Below are 22,530 nucleotides of genomic sequence, written 5' to 3'. Positions count from 1 at the left end.
GCTGACAGCAGCTGGTGCTAGCTGTTCTTGTTGTTGGTAACTTGATAGCAAAAACTGTTTGAACTGGGTCTTGGGACAGGAAGCAAAAAAGACAGTTTAAAGCTAGCAAAAGACAATAAGTATAAGGCCTTAAAATTAAGGAGGTGGGGGGGGGGGGGGGTATCAGTGATTATCTGGGGGAATTTCAACAAGGCTGAAATCAGGCAGATTTATCTTTGGTAATAATGCATGAATCAGGCTATGTTCAAGGTTTGCTTCCTTGTGAAAATTCACAGAACTCAAATAATGACCTGACCAATTTTTGGCTCTAAATATTATTAATACATCCAGCAAATATAATTCATATGTTTAAAGTGCAAGCTGGAACTGAGACAAATTGTATTCATTTCATTAAAATAAAGTAAAAATATAAAAGGTGTTTACATTTAAGAAACAAGGCTAATTTTTCCTTTCTTGGAAACAGAGCCAGACGAGTTTAACGAAAGCTGATGAACAGGGCTTTGCAAATCTGCATCATTTTGATGTCAAAATTTCTGCCGTTAACAAAACTTTCCACAACAGACGAGCGCACCCTCACTGAACGTCAGGATTTGTTGTCTCTTTAAATCACGTCCCACACTGTTTTTCCTTCCCCTCCTTAAAAACAAACTAAAACAGCAGCGTGCTTTATTTTCCATAGACGAGAGTCCAGTACATCAACAGAGAGTGTATGGTAGGCTTCAAAGTGTGTGTGTGTGTTTTACTGGTCTCAATGAATGAGTTCATTAGGGCCTGTCGCAATCCTAATCGGCGGACCACACCCCAGTTTATTGCGCAAACCACCGGGTCAAAGGTTAGGGTTGCCATGGTTACATGTGTGCGCAATCCTATCAGTCCTATAAGGACAATTAAAATCGACCTCAGGATAAAATATGGCACTGGGCTGTGTTGGCAGTATTAGCCCAGTGAAGTCAATAATCAAAACGGCCAATGCAGAACCACTGCTCATATCAAAGTTGATCTCAGTCTCTCACACTGGAGATTAAGTAGATAAACACTCTACACTTATTGTGATGATTGAAGCACTCTTAACTTGAAGGCACATATATCTTTGGATGGCTGATTTTGATTGCACATTTGGGATGGCATTAAACTGTACATACTTTCAGAAAAAGCATGACATACTCTGTACTGGAGTACTGACCACCACCAATTGCCTCTTAATCATCAATTGCTTGCATTGTGTTCTGTTTCAATTGTAATCACTTTGGATAAGAGTGTTTGAAAAAATGTAAATGGTAATTTAGTCTGGGGCAGTGTTAGCTTAGAGGTAAAGTTTGGGTCTAGTGGGACTTCCACTACCACAATGTCACTGTTGAGCCCTTAAACCTCAATTGTTTGGACGATATTCAGTTGCAACTGTGAGCTCAATGATTAAAATACTCAAAAGTAAACACCAAAAGGTAAATGCTAAACATACATGCTAAGCGATGTAATAGAAGTGGATAAATAAAAAAGATTTACATAAACTAAAGGAAATTTATGTTTTCCAAGACTACCATTTGTCCCTTTCTGACCAAGAAAATCAGTTAAAAAATAAAATTGTTTATACCTCTGTTCCTTTACAAGTTAAAACATACATACTGCAACTTAAAAAACTTTCTACACAACCAATTTAATACATTTTATGTCAAGTAACTTTGGGACATGGCCTCTTAATTTCTTATCAGCAATCATGTCTGACTAAATCTGGTGAATTGTTTGTGCTTATATAAAGAAGGTTGGTCAGACTGCACCCATTACACCCTGTACAGGCAAAAAATAGCCATGATTTGAAAGCAGATCCTAGATTTTAAGTTAAGAATACCAAAATGTATCTGTACAAAACTGTTTGCAAATACAAAAGTGCAAGAAACATTGGTCGCTGTACCAAAGTCAGGAGGAAAACATGTCACCTTATAATAAAGGCAGCAAAAACACCACATAAAAACAGGTCTGCAATAAATAAGAGGCAGTTGGAACACATGCACCACTGTCCACTCTCAAGCAAACATTACAGCGTTATGAGCTTAAATACTGTGAAGCAAGAATGAAACCCCTGTTTCAAAATCAGCATCTTAAAAGCTGAGGTTTAGCTGAAGTTTATTTCTAATTCAGAGGAAAGAAATACTATTTATACCGGAAAAGATGTATATTTCTGACCCAACAGGTTTAGAAAGCCTACAATAACACAAAACAAACTCAAAAGTAAAGAACAGTTGCTTAGAAAACCTAACAAACCCTGTCCTGTACCACATACTCTTAGTGACAAATCATTCTCATCTTGATCCACCAATTTGAGACTCAGGGAACAGGGGAAGTTCATGGAAAGTTCATTACACTACCTGGGTACCAGTACAAAAAGTTTTGATGTCTGTCTTCCTTGAGTTCTGACTGTCGTGCCCAAAGATGCACCTTTTTAAAAAGTTTCTATTGTTTAAAACAATTGGTTTTATTTTTATATTCATACTTTTTCTACCAACAGCAATCCAGCAGGATTGAGCTCGTACTGTCGTCTGCTTGTACTAGAGATGAAATGTTTACTGTGGAAGTATTTCTGTAAGTCACTCTGAATATGCACAGCTGCTAAATGCTGCAAGTGAAAGCCTGCTATAATCAGTGTATGTAAACTTTAGACCTCCACAGTATGGCTATGTAATCTCCAGTTTAGTGCGGTGGACTAGATAAGGTGAATACACAGCACAGAATGTGTGCACACAACCAGTGCTAAGTGTTAGCATATCAACCAATTAACAATGTGTGTGAGAGAGTAATCCACCCCCACCCATCTGGCCTGACTGCACGAGGGATCAAAACACTTAATACTTCTATTAGAGCACAGATCTCGTTAGCACAACTGAAAGCCACTTTACTGTTAGCGATATAGTAAATCCGCTTGCGTGGGGTGTGACTAGCCAAACAGCATAAAGCTAAACTAGGAATCATGGGCAGTGAATGTCTTATCATTTAACCATCTAGAAGTGTGGAAGTGAAAAGAAATAGGGAAAAGTTTACAGCACACTTGGAGATTTGTACACTTCCCAGAGTGTAAAGATTAGCATTAAGGGCTGTTATTGTTTTTGTATTGCTAGCAGCAGAGTCCAAATATGGTAAATCACTTCCAGATGGGTTCTGACTGAGTCAGGACCAACACTGTAAGGTTTAATCTGGCACTTAACACTGTTTCCATTTCATTTCTTAAAACTGGCAAAGCTAGTGTCTAGGTCTCTTCTTTTCCATAGCAAACTATGTCAGATAGCTTACTTTACAGTAATCAGGATATGAAAATCTGGAAAGAAAAGAAATGGACTGTCAAAATACACTTTAATGTCTTATAAATATTTATGTATTGCTTTATGTTAATAATGTGAAATGAAAAAATTGTATTATCTACCACACTACTAATATAAGCATAACGCTAGAACAGTGGTAGCTCAGCAGTTAAGATACAGGACTAGCAATGTCAAGCTGTCATTGTTGGGCCCCTGAGCAAGGCCCTTAACTATTAATTGCTTGAAATGTATTCAGTCACAACTGTAAGTCACTTTCGTTTAAAGTGTCTACTAAATGCCATAAATGTAACTAAAGAAGTAAAAATCAAAAACCTATAAATTAGAGTTTAGACAAACAATTCCAGTAAATGACACACTCCTTATGAACTGAGCTACAGTTTAATTCTTTTTTAAGTACATGACTAACGTGTCTACTGTAAGTTACTATTAGGTGTGGGGGACCACCAAATAGACGTCACTGGTACTACTACTAATAATAATAATAAGTTACTATTAGGTGTGGGGGACCACCAAAATAGAAGTCACTATTACTACTACTACTACTACTAATAATAATAATAAGTATAAGTTACTATTAGGTGTGGGGGACCACAAAATAGAAGTCACTGTTACTACTACTACTACTACTACTACCAATAATAATAATAATAATAATAAGTATAAGTTACTATTAGGTGTGGGGGACTACAAAATAGATGTAACTGTTACTAGTACTACTACTACTAATAATAATAATAACAATAATAATAATGTTACTATTAGGTGTGGGGGACCACAAAATAGAAGTCACTGTTACTACTACTACTACTACTACTACTACTACTAATAATAATAATAATAAGTATAAGTTACTATTAGGTGTGGGGGACTACAAAATAGATGTAACGGTTACTAGTACTACTACTACTAATAATAATAATAACAATAATAATAATGTTACTATTAGGTGTGGGGGACCACCAAAATAGAAGTCACTATTACTACTACTACTACTACTAATAATAATAAGTATAAGTTACTATTAGGTGTGGGGGACTACAAAATAGATGTAACTGTTACTAGTACTACTACTAATAATAATAATAATAACAATAATAATAATGTTACTATTAGGTGTGGGGGACCACCAAAATAGAAGTCACTATTACTACTACTACTACTAATAATAATAATAAGTATAAGTTACTATTAGCTGTGGGGGACCACCAAAATAGAAGTCACTATTACTACTACTACTACTAATAATAATAATAAGTATAAGTTACTATTAGGTGTGGGGGACTACAAAATAGATGTAACGGTTACTAGTACTACTACTAATAATAATAATAATAACAATAATAATAATGTTACTATTAGGTGTGGGGGACCACCAAAATAGAAGTCACTATTACTACTACTACTACTAATAATAATAATAAGTATAAGTTACTATTAGCTGTGGGGGACCACCAAAATAGAAGTCACTATTACTACTACTACTACTAATAATAATAATAAGTATAAGTTACTATTAGGTGTGGGGGACCACAAAATAGAAGTCACTGTTACTACTACTACTACTACTACTAATAATAATAATAATAATAAGTATAAGTTACTATTAGGTGTGGGGGACTACAAAATAGATGTAACTGTTACTAGTACTACTACTACTAATAATAATAATAATAACAATAATAATAATGTTACTATAAGGTGTGGGGGACCACCAAAACACATGTCACTGTTACTAACTAATAATAATAGTAATAACAATAAGTTACTATTTGGTGTAAGGGACTACAAAATAGGTCACTGTTACTACTACTACTACTACTAATAATAATAAGTTACTATTAGGTGTGAGGGACCACCAAAATAGATGTCACTAATACTACTAATAACAGTTACTATTAAAAAGTTACTATCAGAATGTAGCACATAATCCTGCAGCGAACACAACTATTCAGCTACACAAGACACCAAATGTTCTACTTCACAATTTGACCAAAACAAGCTTTTCAGACTGTAGAGTTAGAGGCTGTATTTATATCGAGAGTATAAACCTTAGGCTTTCGTGGTAACAAGGCTGCCAACAGCGGCAGACTGAGTTTCCCACCAACTACAACAACATTATAAAATGCTTGACATTTAGCATTCTGCCATTTTTAGTGAGAAGTAAATATGAGAATGAAGTCAAGCCCTGTACCTATAATTTGACTAGCTGAAGGAATTTAAACAAGCAAGACTGGAAATAACTCTTTGTTTAAATCAGTGGTTCCAAAGTAAAAATCTCCTGCATCTATTTTTTCTTTTGTCCTTGTAATTAGCAACAATCTTCAGTCAAGCTTTAAGGTGTTACATGTGGGATTGGAGCTTTGTTCTTCAAGGCTATAACAATGATCATAATTCTTTGTAGCAATTACTGGTGTTTATCTGACAATCCAAACCAATTTCTTTATAGCATACAGTGATAGTTTTACTTATATGAGCACAGAGAGGTCACCAGCCAGATAAATCATTAAAGCTAAAGAAGTTAGCGCTCTAGTTCTTCTTGTTTTCTTTATCTATTTAACATCCTTTACATCTTGGGATGCCAGTTCTAATGCTATTTCCACTTCATCCATATCTGCCAGGTCCCTGGTAAGAATCACTTCTTTACTGCTATGAGAGATGGATGTGGAAGGCTTGTATGTCCTTAAGGTTTAGTAGGTTATCGGCTTAGACCTGTTTAGGCATTCTACCAGTATTTGTCCAGGTCTCAAATTTTGGGCATCTTCCACAGTCCCAGCAATTCCCACAATGCCATTCTGAATGTAGGGTAAAAGCTAAGGTGAGCAGCATATAACATTTAAATAATTTGCTATCCTACTCTCCATATTCCTCTAAGCCCTACAAGGGGATAAACAGAGCCGTGGACCTTCAGCACATGTGTACAAAAGCTATAAGAATGGTATACCCAAACAATAGATGGTATTGTCGCTCGACTGACCCTGAGCCACCACCTTCTAGGGATCTCATACAACCCAGGGCAAGTCTTGACCAGCCGCTTGATTGGAGTGGGCCTCTCAAACCTGCTGTCTGTGTGAAGTAGGAGCCAAAGTACTGTGTTGAGGACATTGCAACTACAGTCACCACTTCCCTCAAGTACCAGGATCTCTTCCTCGACAGACACAGGTCACAACTTACAACAAACAAGGCGCCACAGTCGTTTGCCTCTTGAGAACAGCAAGGGGGTGCTGAGGACCTATTCTATTTCGGGTCCCTAAAAAGATATGATAATACAAATTCTGCTAATTTATAGAGATTGATGTATCATCATACTGTAATTTAGCTGTACTGTTCTAGCCCTGCCTTCAGCTCAATTACAGTTACACATAATTAGTAAACCCTAAAAGAATCCTAGGTACAAAAACAGACCGTGGTGTAAGTGCCCTTGTTATTTTCCAGACTGAGGTTGGAAAGTGTACGTTCAGCAAATTTCCCTCAGATGGATTTACCGAGTGCAAGTAATGTCGGCGTAACAGGGCCTGACATCTGTGCGGAGTAAGAGCTTTAACGATTGGCAATCATTTTCCTCTTCACCGACGCTCTCTTCATCTGTCCCTCTCTATCTCGCTTTCGCGTTCTTTCTTTAGCCCCCTTGTTTGCCCTTTCCTTTCTATTGTGTGAAATGAGTCTTTTTACCTTTTCTATCTAGTAGTAAATTCTTTTTTTGCACTGCGGTCGAGTTTTCAGAAAGCCTTCTCAGCAAAGATCAATACCATTTTTGGGCTGCAGGGCCATAGCAATTTTCCCTACCCTCCCCCTAACATACACACACACACTGTGTTCCCAGGTCCACTCCCCACCCCCTTGTCCATCTGCCTTGCATTGAGTGTATTAAAACCAGGAGTGTGTCTTGCTGCAGTTTGGAGGAGGGCTACACCATTAAGCTGGGACAACGAGCCATTAGAAAGATAATACGCACACACTTATACGCACTCGTACAACACATTCACTTAAACACAACACACACAGACTGGTACAACACACATTTTAGTACTAGTTACCCCAAGGCTGCGGTCAAATAGAGGCAGGGACAGACAGCAAGAGAAGTCAGATGGAAGCCTTAAGCGGGGACGATGCTAAATAATGCATGGACGGAGAAGTACTTTGGCGCGGGAGATGGACGCTCATACTCAAACAGATGGAAGGCATTAAGACAAAAAGAGCGAGGCACACCGAGAGTGCGCGCCAATGGAAAAATACAGACACAGAGGCTATCTAAGGTAGCTCTGATGAATAATGGCTTTTGTCTTCAGGGCTGAATATGATAGAATACCCATACAGCCATAAATCATCATCGTACACCTTAACAGCATTGTTTATAGTAACAAGTTATCGTTTATATAATAAATTCTTTATTTTCAATCCACTGCAAAGCAATGTACACTCACTTTTTTACTTACTTACAGACTCCTAAAGGCAAATAAGGACAGCCAGGACATCTACAGCATGTTTTTGGGAAGTAGCACATGTGTATGGAGGAGGCATATGGTGTGCTTATTCTGGCTCATTGATCTATCTGACTGGCATAATGCGTCTTACAGAAGCACATACTGTAGATTTGCTGTATAATAAAAAATAAAAAATGTTTGGGCTAGACAGTGGTCGCTTAGTGGTTAAAGTACTGGTCTATTAAACAAGTCCCACCACTGCTGGACACCTCAGCAAAATCCTTGACCCTTGCATTGTATTTCGTCATAGTTGTGAGCTGTTTAGATCAAAAATCATAAATGTACCCATTAAAGAAATGAGCCCATCATGTTTTTATTTGTGAGCAGTACAAACTGAGGGCGTGTCTATAATGTGACTTAAAAACTAGTCCATGAAACACTGCATTGGCCCGCATTGCTTTGTCTACATAGTATATTTGTATGTATTGCCCAAACAAGAACAGTAAAGCCAGTGCAAAGCCAGTGCAATATTTAAATACCAGACTAATCAACTGATACAAAGATCAGTCTTGATATACAAAGATGATCTGGCGGTGCTTTATTAGCAAACCTCATCATAATGGGTAAAATAAGAAGTCCAGGTATCACACTATCAAATTCCATCTATTGTCTCCAACGGTCTTACGGAGGCCCCAGTATGAGAGAGTACGTCACAGAAGATAAAATATCACACAAACCGCCGGGCTGGTCTGGAAATTTTCAACATCCGACTCCACCCCCCCCCCTCTCCCTTCATTCCTCTCAGGTCCCTTCCCCCTATCCCCTTACTTAAACACATACAGATGTGGAAAGCATTTTAATATCTTGCTTTTTTTTGCTTTTATTTAACCAACACTGGAACAGCAAGGACGACTCAGAGGACAGAAACTTATCACTTTAACGCAATTATATGCTCCAGTAACTCCCATACTGCATCACTTAGTATGTATAGGATGTGCCATAATAAATCAGAGAAAATCCATTCGGACAGGCGCACCACATGGGGTAATTCCCTCAGAACGCTGAGGAGGCAAAAGCTAGAGGAAAATGATAAGGTATGAGGCACGAGCAAACATAATCCTCTAGAGAGCTGTGCAGAATTTCAGGGGTGTATTTAAAACGGCGCAGATGTGAACTCGCAACCTGGGTTTGTTTTTCTTCAAATTGTTTATTAAACGTGGCAGGAATAGCATGATTGAGGGCGGGGTTTTTGCAAAGACGTTGTTCTATACCAACCCAAGGATGAAAAGGAATGAGACTCTTCCTGGTCTTATGAAAGTGTAACTGTACATCATAAAATTGGACATTAAATGCACTTTACTGTTTAGTAAGGTGGGAGCATCACTATCTTTATTTATTTATTTTTTAATTGATCATAAATAAACTTTATTAACGACCAGTCACTGCAAATAACTGTTCAATCTGTTTTAACATCATGGCATTAATAACTGACTTTTTATTCTATCACTATTATATTCTATTTCACAAATAAATTCTAAAAATAAATTCATTCATTAATTAAAAACAAATTAATTTTCCTTTATGTAATTAAATTATTTAAATAATTAAATCAAATAAGAAAAAAAATATATATTGAGTTATTTGTCTGTTTATTTGCTCTCTGGTAAAAACGAGCACATAGTGCTGCCCCGCTTTGAGCCATCTCTTGTTTGACCTGGGCAGCATCTCAAGTTACATAATTACTGATTGTGTCCCAGCACAGAAATTACTGAACTGATGATGTTACTAATTTAACACACTATTTAGTGCTCGGCATGTTGTCGATGAGGCCTGGTGGAGGCTGTTTTTCAGCACAGTAAAAACTCAGAGCTTGTATATGCATTCGATTACTCGACTTGCTAAACCCCAGAAAAAATGATAACGCGCATACTTTAATTGTAGTTAACAGAAACGCTGTTTACACAAGCTAGAATAATCAGACCATCACACAAAAGGAGATAATGATCATATTTATTATTGTGCTTATGAACAGATGGGCAAACCTAAAAAAAATCTCATCTGGAATGTATATGGGGGATTATTTTGCAGATTGCAGTCTTTTGTGATTATCGTACCAGGCCAATTATGTTACCACTTTACAAACAACGCATCGTCAGTGCTAAATCTTACTTCAATTTGTTGTGCACCTCCCCTCCCACCCTTGATGACACTATTATGATACAATAGCAGCATTGTCAAAAATAAAATATAATCACAATTTACATAGTTTAAGAAATTACATCATTCAACCCTAGGGATGGTGGTAGCCTAGTAGGTAGAGCTTTGGGCTATCAATTTAAAGGTTCAGAGTTTGAATCCCAGCTCTGCTATGCAGCCACTGTTGGGCCACTGAGCAAGACCCTTAACCCTTTTGGCTCCACAACAGCCAACCCTGTGCTCTGACCCAAGGTTCCAAGCATATGACAAAGGCTTTCTTCTTCTTCTAACTTGAACAGATCTAACTATGCAGGCCAAACACTGTATCAAAACTATGGATCATCATCTTTGATCATGTCACTAAAAACAGCAACCATTAATCTATCTATCTATCATAATACACTGGTGAGAGGTGCTAACTGAAGTCTCTTAGACCGTGTATGAACGAACGTCCAATGAAATCCAAAAATCCCATATATATTGTGTTGACACAAAGCTTTCTTAAAATCAAATCAAATATTTATACCGTGTTGCTATTACAGTGGACTGTTCATTTTTTGTCTTGGATCACTGGAATGCAGTTGTTTATCCAAGCCTCAAACTCATCCATACACACCAAGGGCTTCATCTTCATTTGCATACCATACATTGCACAGCCTTATAAACCCATAATTAAGCATAGTCATTTCTATGGATACCGTACGAGCTTATAGAAATCAAAATATATACTTCCTTTTCCTCAAGTATACTACTGAGATGTAGTACAACACCCAATTGAGTAAACACTGAGTGCGACATTGTGGCATACTGCTCTGCAGCAATTCACATTTTTTGGGTTTTGTGAATGCAGTGGTTCAATCAAACCTGTAATGAATAATATATCACACAATCTAATGTGTGATATGTAGCTGCGCAAATCAATGAAACAGATCAATTTTTCTTCTCCTTTCTGCTCTTTTTTTTTAAATGCAATAGCACATACCAACACGTCGTTGTTGAACCTCGGGTCTGACACAGCTACAAATGGGCGTGTGGCTGTTTACTTTTTTTGGAACATGTGGTTGCACTGAATCATCAACAGCACATGGAAACTCATCTGGATCGTCTGAGGGCCTGTTTAACATTTTTCAACCTTTTGCCATACTGGCATCAAGAAAACAACAACTTAACCAACCAGTTCAAACCGTACACTTCACAGGACTATATCAAATAAAACACAATTTACCATTACGAACAGACTGTTTATCATGAAGACCTAATTTTATGCTGCAATTGCGATAAAAAGAACAAAAGCCCGATGGTGAACCCTGGATGTGACATGAATACACATTGGCCCACAGCAACTTACATTTCTTGGATCATGTGGACGCAGTGATTCATTTCTGCCCTTACACTCATCTACAGCAGTACAATAAAAGCTGGCTAAACACACTACGTGTATGTCAGATTTTCCTATGGTCCAGTGCTCAGTTATATTTTAGGCCAAACTGCAACCCTTTAAATGCAATGTACGACTGGAACAGCTTGTCTTTTGTATTATTTTATTTACAGCAATAATATTATAGACAGAAGACTTTACATAATTTCCCCCAACCCTAAAAAAATATCAAAGCCCTCGGAGATACAAATCCAGTTTTTTTTCTGGTTTACATCACCTCTGCCCTAAAAGTGTAAACTAATACTCCATTGGTAAACTCTGGTTATTATTCCATTGGTAAACCACATTTCTTCCATGTTAAATCCTGCTAAATGTTTCACTAAGGTTCTGTGAAACTGATTCAAAACCAGTATTTTGTTTTCTATTCTATTCAACTCTATTAAACTATTTTTCCTTTGCCAGTCATGCTGCCATTCTGACCCTGGACGTCACATGTCTACATTTTGGCCTGCAGCCATTTACATTTCTTGAATCGAGTGGATGCAGAGATTCATTTCAACACAGAGTATCAGTATCCTACAACTTTGCAATGACTTTACATATAATTCACAGTACCATTACAGTTAAATAATTGTGTGATTAATTTAAACTACATTAAACTTTGAGTATTAAACTATATGAAATTTTCTAGCTGTTATGTAACATCCCCCTTTTGTAGATTTTCCAGATTTATAAGCACAGTAAGGAAAAGAGGACTGATCTGCTTAAAAAATCAAACCTAACAGAAACCAAACTGCCTAAGTCATAGCTTAGTAGCCTGGTAAAATAATAACACATAGTGAAATGCTACATTGTAAAGCATCACCCTAAATTTTCTTTGTTTCAATGTTTACATTCCCATGGTGCTTAGAAGCTGTGGTGAAGAGATTTTATGTTTCCTCCTAGCCTCTGCAGATCATATGCATCCCCTTGGCCTGCAACATCACATAAGTGAACCCTAGATGTGACATGGTTACATAATACCTTGCAGCAGTTAATTTTTTTGGTTTTAATAATTTTATTAGAAACCAAACTGCCCAAATCATAGTTTAGTAGTCTGGTAACACAAAAAAAAAAAAAAAAAAAAAAAAAAAAACAACACATACTGAAATGCGACATTGTAAAGCATCACCCTAAATTTTCTTTGTTTCAATGTTTACATTCCTATTGTGTTAAGAAACTGTGGTAGAGATTTTATGTTTCCACTCAGAGCCTCTGTAAACTGTATGCACCCCCTCAACCTCCACGTTGTTAATAGACTATAGTAACATCCCATAAGTGAACTCTAGATGTGACATGGTTACATAATACCTTGCAGCAGTTACATTTTTTGGTTTTAATAATCGTATTAGAAACCAAACTGACCAAGTCATAGCTTAGTAGCCTGGTAAAAATAACAACACATAGTAAAAAGCTGCATTGTAAAGCATCACCCTAAATTTTCTTTGTTTCAATGTTTACATTCCCATGGTGCTAAGAAGCTGTGGTGAAGAGATTTTATGTTTCCTCCTAGCCTCTGCAGATCATAGGCATCCCCTTGGCCTACACGTTGTTAACAGACTATAGTAACATCTTATAAGTGAACTCTAGATGTGACATGGTTACATAATACCTTGCAGCAGTTACATTTTTTTGGTTTTTATAATTGTATTAGAAACCAAACTGCCTAATTCATAGCCTAGTAGCCTGGTTAAAAATAACAACACAGTGAAAAGTGAAAAGCTGAATTGTAAAGCATTACCCTAAATTTTCTTTGTTTCTTTGTTGTCAACGTTTACATTCCCATTGTTGTGAAGAGATTTTATGTTTCCCTTTAGCCTCTGCAGATTTTAGGCATCCCCTCAGCCTCCACGTTGTTAATAGACTATAGTAACATCCTATAAGTGAACCCTAGATGTGACATGGTTACATAATACCTTACAGCAGTTAATTTTTTTTTTTTTTTATAATTGTATTAGAAACCAAACTGCCCAAGTCATAGCTTAGTAGCCTGGTAAAAATAAGCAAAATACTGAAAAGCTGCACTGTACAGCATCAACCTAAAGTTTGTTTCTTTGTTTCAATGTTTACATTCCCATTGGGTTAAGAAAGTGTGTTAAAGAGATTTTATGTTTCCACTCAGAGCCTCTGCAGATGCACCCCCTCAACCTCCATGTTGTTAATAGACTATAGTAACATCCCATAGGTGAACCCTAGATGTGACATGGTTACATAATGGCTTGTAGCAGCTAATATTTTTTGGTTTGTCCAGATAAAGTCATCCCATTTAGTCTTTATTATTAAAGAAGCTGTGATAAATACTAAGAATTAGAACTGACCCGATATGACTAGACTTCAACCGGTAACAATGCACAAAAGGTGAGAAATGTGAACAAAGGTGCTATTAAATGGAAAGTGCCTTTTTTAATTTCCACTAATAATTTGTCAGACATGGTGTTAGTAGTCCAAGGTGAAGATTATTTGGGTTCTGTTACTTGTAAATGATTTACAGACAATATCAAACTGCACACACACAACAATGGGACACCCTGAAATACAACACCAGGGAGTCACTGGAAATTGTGGGATCAGTGACAGTTTACAAACTGGACTATTTGGAATAAAATTTGTTGTAATTAAATAAATATATTACCGTGTGTATATACATATATAGAAGTACTGTAATTGGGTGCATTTTAGGTGCTTACCTGGCCTATGTCTGCACCGCCGTCTATGCGGGGTCTCTTGCACTCAGCCCCGACGGAGTCCCCAAGAGGCGCAGCAGCCTGTCCGTGCGGGTCCGGTTCTGGGTCTCCACGCTTCATCCCTCGCACCGGGTTCGGGCTTTGGTTCTGTGTCTGCTGAACCTGGTTGGTGTTCGTCTCCAAGTCCCGGTTGTCCCGCTCCATCAGTCCCCGACTAACGGGCAGCATGATGGACGCAACGTCGGTCGACATTAACATTGAAAATGCGCCGACGTCTCTCTCCTTTGTTCTGCGGTTCTATTCGCTTATTTTTTAAACACCGCGTGTGCGCGTCTTAACCGACTATGCGCTATATTTATAGAAATATATAAATATAGTGATGTGTTTGTTTAGTAACGGGAACGCGGTGTGAACGTAGCCGACGTGTCGTTAATCCGGTTAATACAAACAAGCGGATTAATAAAACTAGCTTCAGGATTAGATTCGGTCGGATTATATCCTAAATAATGGCACAAACGATCCTGTAATGAGCTCGCTTGCGGGTTCTGTTACATTTGCGTTTACATTTGTAGCACAGGGCCTAAACGCAACGTGAGAGCGTGCAGACTGTTGTTTATGCGCCACCCAAAAACAATGCGGATAAACCGAGCGACGCGCAAAAGAACCTTACTATAATAATAACGTTAATAATAATAAAGAGCGCAAAAAACAGAGCGCGTCGCTAAACCTGCAGTGTGTGTGTGTGTGGAAGAAAAGTGTGTGTGTCTGAGCTGTACGGAGGCTAAATGCTATGCTCCATATCCTACCTCAAAGGAAGGGCGAATTTTCCCTCCTCCTTATCTTACAAAAAATTAGCCTGAACGAAAAGCCACCCCTGTTGTTGATCTTAAAGCTGGTTGTCAGTCTGAACCGGTCCGGGCTTTGTGGTTCATCGTTTAGTGGATCAGGTTCGGTCCGCTTTTCTCAGACAATAGAGGAGAGAAGTGGCGGTGCTGCGCGTGTGTGCGAGTGCTCGCTGCTCGGTTTCCTCTCTCTCTTTCCCAGTCGGTGCGCTGTGTTCCTGCGGCGTGTGCGGAGAGGAAACCGCGTCCTCCTCCCACTACCCCCTCCTACCCCTATGCTTTACCCCCACCCCCCTGTCTCACCCCCCCCCCCCCTGTCTCACCCCCCCCCCCCCCCCCCTCTCTCTAGTTACAGTGGAAACCCCCCTCCCTTCTTTCTCACTCCACATACTGCTGCTCTACAGCTCTGCGGTGTTTTTCTATACTACACTGCGTCAGATGTTCAGCCTGGCACAAACCGCTGGACTGGGACAACAAACCTATAACTGTTATAATTACATTCACGGCATTTAGCAGACACCTTTATCCAAAGCGACTTACAGTAGTGTGACAGTATACAGTCTGAGCAATTGAGGGGTTTTGCTCAAGGGTCCAACAGCAGCAACCTGGCAATGGTGGGGCTTAAACCAGCAACCCTCTGATTGCTAGTCCAGCACCTTAACTGCAAGGCTGCAACTGGCCTCATAATAAGTACAGGTAGACAGCAATCAAGTAACAGTTTTTTATCACTCAAATGGTAGAAGTAGGCAGTGGCGGTTCTAGGTGGGGGCCAGTGCCCCGTGACAACCAGCGTGCCCACGGCCCCCCTGGGAATACAGTATATGTAACTCAAATTGAATATGAAAAAGAAAAGGACTGAATAAATGACATTTAAGCAGAGCAAATGCCTTAAATGGTGATTCTTTGTTGATCTGTTTATATCAAACTCAAGAAAATGTAGACTGAAAACTGCATAAATAAAATGTTGAATTCTATTGAATATCGATAGAAGTTTCCTCTTAATGCTCATTTGGGCAGAAAGTAATTGGCCCCTCTAACATAGCCTCTGGCCCCTGCCTGGCCCCTGCCTGGCCCCCCCACCTCACATGGTGTAGAACCTCCACTGGAAGTAGGCTCCCCAGATGGGACTCAAACCCACAATCCCTGGCTTAGGAGGCCAGTACCTTATCCATTAGGCCACTGGGGCTCTACAAATTACCTGTATAATTACAGGCTGTCTAAAATGCTGTGAAAAAGTAATCATCCCTTTCGAAGGGCATGTTATTGCATATTTGCGTCCCATACATTGTAAAACATAATGTAAAATACATACAAGTTTTATGTTACTACATGTGTTTTTTTGGAGGGGGAGGGTCTTTAGCTTTTTTTGGCTTGGTTTATAATGTGCTGTGAAAAAGAATTCTCTCCCCTCACCCGATTTCTTCTATTTTTGCTAATTTGTCAAAATTAAATAATTCAGCTTTTCTAAATTATTTTAATATAAGATAAATTTACATGATTATTCAATTAATTAAATATTTAGTCAAAACCTATATCACCCATGTGAAAAAAGTAATTAGAAGATATACTTTATTTGTCATTTATACATATACAGGTGTACAGTACAATGACATTCTTTCTTCGCATATCCCAGCTTGTTTGAAAGCTGGGGTCAGAGCACAGGGTCAACCATCATACGGCACCCCTGGAGCAGACAGGGTTAAGGGCCTTGCTCAAGGAAACAACAGTGGCTGCATAGCAGAGCCTGGATTTGAACCGCCAATCTTCCGGTTGATAGCCCAAAGCTCTACTTATTACCCCCTAGACCTAATAACTAGTAGTGCCACCCTCTTTTACATCGCTGTGGAGGAATTTTCTGCCACTATTCTTTGCACAATTGTTTTAATTCAGGTACATTCAAGGGTTTTCAAGCACTGTTTTGCCAGAGCACCTTAATGGGATTCAAATCAGGACTTTGACTTGGACAGTCCAAAACCTTAAATTTGTTTCTTTCAAGCTATTCAGTGGTGGACTCTGCAAAACTTGCATGTGCTTGAGCTTTAGGTCACAAACTGACTGGCAGAGATTCTCTTTTAATAATTATAAGACAGCAGAATTTATGATTCTATCAGTTATGACACGTCACCCAGGTCTTGTGGAAGCAAAGCAGTCCATCACACTACCACCACCATGTTTCGACTCTTGATATGATGTCCTTATGGTGAATTCAGTTAAAGTTCTATGCCAGATCTAATATCACCTTTGACTCATCAGTTACACAGAATATTATCTAAAAATTTTGGGGTGATCTAGATGTTTTTGGTAAATGTGAGACCATCTCTTGTGTTCTTTTTGGTCAGCAGTGGTTTGCGCCTTTCAAATCTCCCATGGATGCCATTTTTCCCATTGTCTATCTTATTGTTAAGTTGTGTAAACTCACCTTAACTAAAGCAAGTGAGACTTTCATGGGAGTCCCAGGACCTTAGCAATAGCTTTATAATCCTTTACCAAACTGGTAAATTTTGATGACCTTCTAATTGACTTCCTGTTGCCAGACAAGTTTTATTTAAGTGATTTTTAGATTTAGCAGCTCTGGCAGTAATCATGCCTGGATCTGGCTATTGACTTGAATTGAATTGTATTAACTGGTTGATTTAGTAGCTAAGGGGGCAAATATTTTTCACACAGGGCCAAGTAGGGCTAATCATAATCGTAAAAAAGCATTTTGTGTTTACTTGGGTTATCTTTCTCTCATATTAAAAGTAGTTTGATGATTGAAAACATTTGTATGACAAATATGCAACAATAGAAGAAATTGGAAAGGGGCAAATACTTTTCACAGTACTGTAGATAATTGGTGTAAGGTCATCTTTACCAAGTACAGTTTTCAGTTTGGCCAACCACATCTGTTGGTTAGAAGAAGACTCAAAGAGGCCTACAAGCCACAATGACTGTGAATTTGGTGGAGGATGATAATGATTGTGCGGTGCTTTAGCAAGACTGAAATTGGGCAGATTTGTCTTTATGAAGGATGCATGAATTGAGTTACATATAAGATTATCCTGGAGGAAAGCTTACTTCCTTCTGCTCTGACATGTTCCCCAACTCTGTCTTGGTGTTTCCAGTAGGACAGCCAGGTCGTTCAAGATGTGGCCAGCCTAATCTCCAGATGTAAACTAATTAAAAAATCTCTGGAATGCAAACAGGAGAAAGATGGATGGTCATAAGCCATAAAACTAAATTGAGCTGCCTGAATTTTATCCAAGAGTGAAATGAAAGGCCGGTGACGAGCAAGCCCAGATGCATAAAAGCTGTGATTGAAAATTGGGGTTATTTCACTAAATATTGATTTCTGAGCTTTTCCTGAATTAAAACTATGTATTAGTATTGTGTTCTTAAAAATAATCCAGTTGGACATCCTATTTCAAGTAGAATTGGTATTAATTCTAAAACAGAATGACCTCTATGTGATACTTTCAGCTATGACAACAGCTACTCATCTGAGAAGACTTCTCACAATTGTTGTTTGTTTATTAGGATTTTAACGTCATGTTTTACACTTTGGTTACATTAATGACAGGAACGATAGTTACTCATTACACAAGATTCATCAGTTCACAAGGTTATATCGAACACAGTCCTGGACAATTTACTTGCATGTCTTTGGACTGTGGGAAGAAACTGGAGCTCCCGGAGGAAACCCATGCAGACACGGGGACCCGAACCGCCCCACCTGGGGATCGAACCCAGGACCTTCTTGCTGTGAGCCAGCAGTGCTACCCACCGTGCCATCCAGGCTTCTCATAAGATTTCAGATGGAAATATGTATGTGGGAATTTGTGCCCATTCAGTTAAAAGAGCATTAGTATTGCTGGGCACTGATGTTGGTCAAGAAAGCCTGAATTGCTGTTCTAGTTAATTCCAAAGCTGTTCAGTGGGGCTGAGGTCATGAACATGTGCAGGCCACTGGAGTTACTTTAAACCAAGTTTTCTTCATGTATTTATAGACCTTGCTTTGTGTACAGAGGCAAAGTCCCAAAAGAACAAGAAAATGGCCTTCCCAAAACTGTTGCCGCAAAGTTGGAGGCATATTATTTCCGTTATGTAATTGATTTATCACACTTGTTAGCAGTTGTCGTGGGTGAATATAACAAAGTAGCATAATCACAGCCTGCAGTGTGTGTGTGTGTGTGTGTGTGTGTGTGTGTGTGTGTGTGTGTACAGTGTATCACAAAAGTGAGTACACCCCTCACATTTCTGCAAATATTTCATTATATCTTTTCATGGGACAACACTATAGACATGAAACTTGGATATAACTTAGAGTAGTCAGTGTACAGCTTGTATAGCAGTGTAGATTTACTGTCTTCTGAAAATAACTCAACACACAGCCATTAATGTCTAAATGGCTGGCAACATAAGTGAGTACACCCCACAGTGAACATGTCCAAATTGTGCCCAAATGTGTCGTTGTCCCTCCCTGGTGTCATGTGTCAAGGTCCCAGGTGTAAATGGGGAGCAGGGCTGTTAAATTTGGTGTTTTGGGTACAATTCTCTCATGCTGGCCACTGGATATTCAACATGGCACCTCATGGCAAAGAACTCTCTGAGGATGTGAGAAATAGAATTGTTGCTCTCCACAAAGATGGCCTGGGCTATAAGAAGATTGCTAACACCCTGAAACTGAGCTACAGCATGGTGGCCAAGGTCATACAGCGGTTTTCCAGGACAGGTTCCACTCGGAACAGGCTTCGCCAGGGTCGACCAAAGAAGTTGAGTCCACGTGTTCGGCGTCATATCCAGAGGTTGGCTTTAAAAAATAGACACATGAGTGCTGCCAGCATTGCTGCAGAGGTTGAAGACGTGGGAGGTCAGCCTGTCAGTGCTCAGACCATACGCCGCACACTGCATCAACTCGGTCTGCATGGTCGTCATCCCAGAAGGAAGCTGACGCACAAGAAAGCCCGCAAACAGTTTGCTGAAGACAAGCAGTCCAAGAACATGGATTACTGGAATGCCCTGTGGTCTGACGAGACCAAGATAAACTTGTTTGGCTCAGATGGTGTCCAGCATGTGTGGCGGCGCCCTGGTGAGAAGTACCAAGACAACTGTATCTTGCCTACAGTCAAGCATGGTGGTGGTAGCATCATGGTCTTGGGCTGCATGAGTGTTGCCGGCACTGGGGAGCTGCAGTTCATTGAGGGAAACATGAATTCCAACATGTACTGTGACATTCTGAAACAGAGCATGATCCTCTCCCTTCGAAAACTGGGCCTCATGGCAGTTTTCCAACAGGATAACGACCCCAAACACAACCTCCAAGATGACAACTGCCTTGCTGAGGAAGCTGAAGGTAAAGGTGATGGACTAAACCCAATTGAGCACCTGTGGCGCATCCTCAAGTGGAAGGTGGAGGAGTTCAAGGTGTCTAACATCCACCAGCTCCGTGATGTCATCTTGGAGGAGTGGAAGAGGATTCCAGTAGCAACCTGTGCAGCTCTGGTGAATTCCATGCCCAGGAGGGTTAAGGCAGTGCTGGATAATAATGGTGGTCACACAAAATATTGACACTTTGGGCACAATTTGGACATGTTCACTGTGGGGTGTACTCACTTATGTTGCCAGCCATTTAGACATTAATGGCTGTGTGTTGAGTTATTTTCATAAGACAGTAAATCTACACTGCTATACAAGTTGTACACTGACTACTCTAAGTTATATCCAAGTTTCATGTCTATAGTGTTGTCCCATGAAAAGATATAATGAAATATTTGCAGAAATGTGAGGGGTGTACTCACTTTTGTGATACACTGTATGTATGTGTGTGTGTGGGGGCGCTTTGCAGTAGAAGATAAACGTTGGGAAGTTTTTTTTTAAGTTTTGTGGTTTTTAGCTGATTTTCTCCCCCTGGTGTTCAAACTATCGAATATTTTAAATCTCAGTAAGACAGTGGACGTCTTGTTCAGCTTTAGGACTGCTTCCCAGTACTGAGCTAAAATTAGGTCTAGCTCACTTCCTCTTCTGTGTCTACTTTGGGAAAAGAAATTATAAAACAGAGAGCCAATCATCTTCTAAAAACAGCCTAGCAAACAGCTTTTTGGAAACTCATTTCCTGCTAAATGGTCAAGAAGTTAAAAGTCTACGTATGTGTCATGGTAAATTTTGGGATTTAAGTTAAATGGCAACTGTTTCTTTTATGTGACTGAATAAATGAAACACAGTTTTAAATAAATGGAGCACACCTTTTAGTTTATTGTGGATAGTCTGAAAAGGTCAGGTCAAAAGTATACATATAGAAAGCAACATAGATTAATTTTGTTGCAGCTTTTTTGTGCCTGTATACACTAGGGCAGGGGTATTCAACTAAAATTTAAAGAGGTCCAGTTAGAGAAAATTTCTTGAAGCAAAGGTCCGGAATGTTTAACTATATATGTATATATACAGTATATACAGGTCCTTCTATAAAAATTAGCATATTGTGATAAAGTTCATTATTTTCCATAATGTAATGATAAAAATTAAACTTTCATATATTTTAGATTCATTGCACACCAACTGAAATATTTCAGGTCTTTTATTGTTTTAATACTGATGATTTTGGCATACAGCTCATGAAAACCCAAAATTCCTATCTCAAAAAATTAGCATATCATGAAAAGGTTCTCTAAACGAGCTATTAACCGAATCATCTGAATCAACGAATTAACTCTAAACACCTGCAAAAGATTCCTGAGGCTTTTAAAAACTCCCAGCCTGGTTCATTACTCAAAACTGCAATCATGGGTAAGACTGCCGACCTGACTGCTGTCCAGAAGGCCATCATTGACACCCTCAAGCAAGAGGGTAAGACACAGAAAGAAATTTCTGAACGAATAGGCTGTTCCCAGAGTGCTGTATCAAGGCACCTCAGTGGGAAGTCTGTGGGAAGGAAAAAGTGTGGCAGAAAACGCTGCACAACGAGAAGAGGTGACCGGACCCTGAGGAAGATTGTGGAGAAGGGCCGATTCCAGACCTTGGGGGACCTGCGGAAGCAGTGGACTGAGTCTGGAGTAGAAACATCCAGAGCCACCGTGCACAGGCGTGTGCAGGAAATGGGCTACAGGTGCCGCATTCCCCAGGTCAAGCCACTTTTGAACCAGAAACAGCGGCAGAAGCGCCTGACCTGGGCTACAGAGAAGCAGCACTGGACTGTTGCTCAGTGGTCCAAAGTACTGTTTTCGGATGAAAGCAAATTTTGCATGTCATTCGGAAATCAAGGTGCCAGAGTCTGGAGGAAGACTGGGGAGAAGGAAATGCCAAAATGCCTGAAGTCCAGTGTCAAGTACCCACAGTCAGTGATGGTCTGGGGTGCCATGTCAGCTGCTGGTGTTGGTCCACTGTGTTTTATCAAGGGCAGGGTCAATGCAGCTAGCTATCAGGAGATTTTGGAGCACTTCATGCTTCCATCTGCTGAAAAGCTTTATGGAGATGAAGATTTCATTTTTCAGCACGACCTGGCACCTGCTCACAGTGCCAAAACCACTGGTGAATGGTTTACTGACCATGGTATTACTGTGCTCAATTGGCCTGCCAACTCTCCTGACCTGAACCCCATAGAGAATCTGTGGGATATTGTGAAGAGAAAGTTGAGAGACACAAGACCCAACACTCTGGATGAGCTTAAGGCCGCTATCGAAGCAT

At 39.4% G+C, this 22,530-nt stretch overlaps 1 protein-coding gene across 4 annotated transcripts in view; it reads right to left on the bottom strand.

The window, feature by feature from the left end:
* The window catches only part of rbfox2 (RNA binding fox-1 homolog 2), an 80,161-nt gene extending 65,110 nt beyond the window's left edge, over nucleotides 1-15,051 (bottom strand). For all 4 annotated transcript variants that reach the window (XM_062997795.1, XM_062997796.1, XM_062997797.1 and 1 more), the window contains exon 1: nucleotides 14,033-15,051. In XM_062997795.1, the coding sequence (XP_062853865.1) occupies nucleotides 14,033-14,287 (255 nt within the window). In that variant the 5' untranslated portion in view covers nucleotides 14,288-15,051. The remainder of the gene's footprint in view (nucleotides 1-14,032) is intronic.
* Nucleotides 15,052-22,530: the final 7,479 nt, after the last annotated feature.

The sequence above is a fragment of the Trichomycterus rosablanca genome, chromosome 6 (genome assembly GCF_030014385.1).
Source record: "Trichomycterus rosablanca isolate fTriRos1 chromosome 6, fTriRos1.hap1, whole genome shotgun sequence".
Taxonomy (NCBI): domain Eukaryota; kingdom Metazoa; phylum Chordata; class Actinopteri; order Siluriformes; family Trichomycteridae; genus Trichomycterus; species Trichomycterus rosablanca.
Note: the sequence above shows the minus strand (reverse complement) of the source record. Positions and strands in the feature narration are given on the sequence as shown.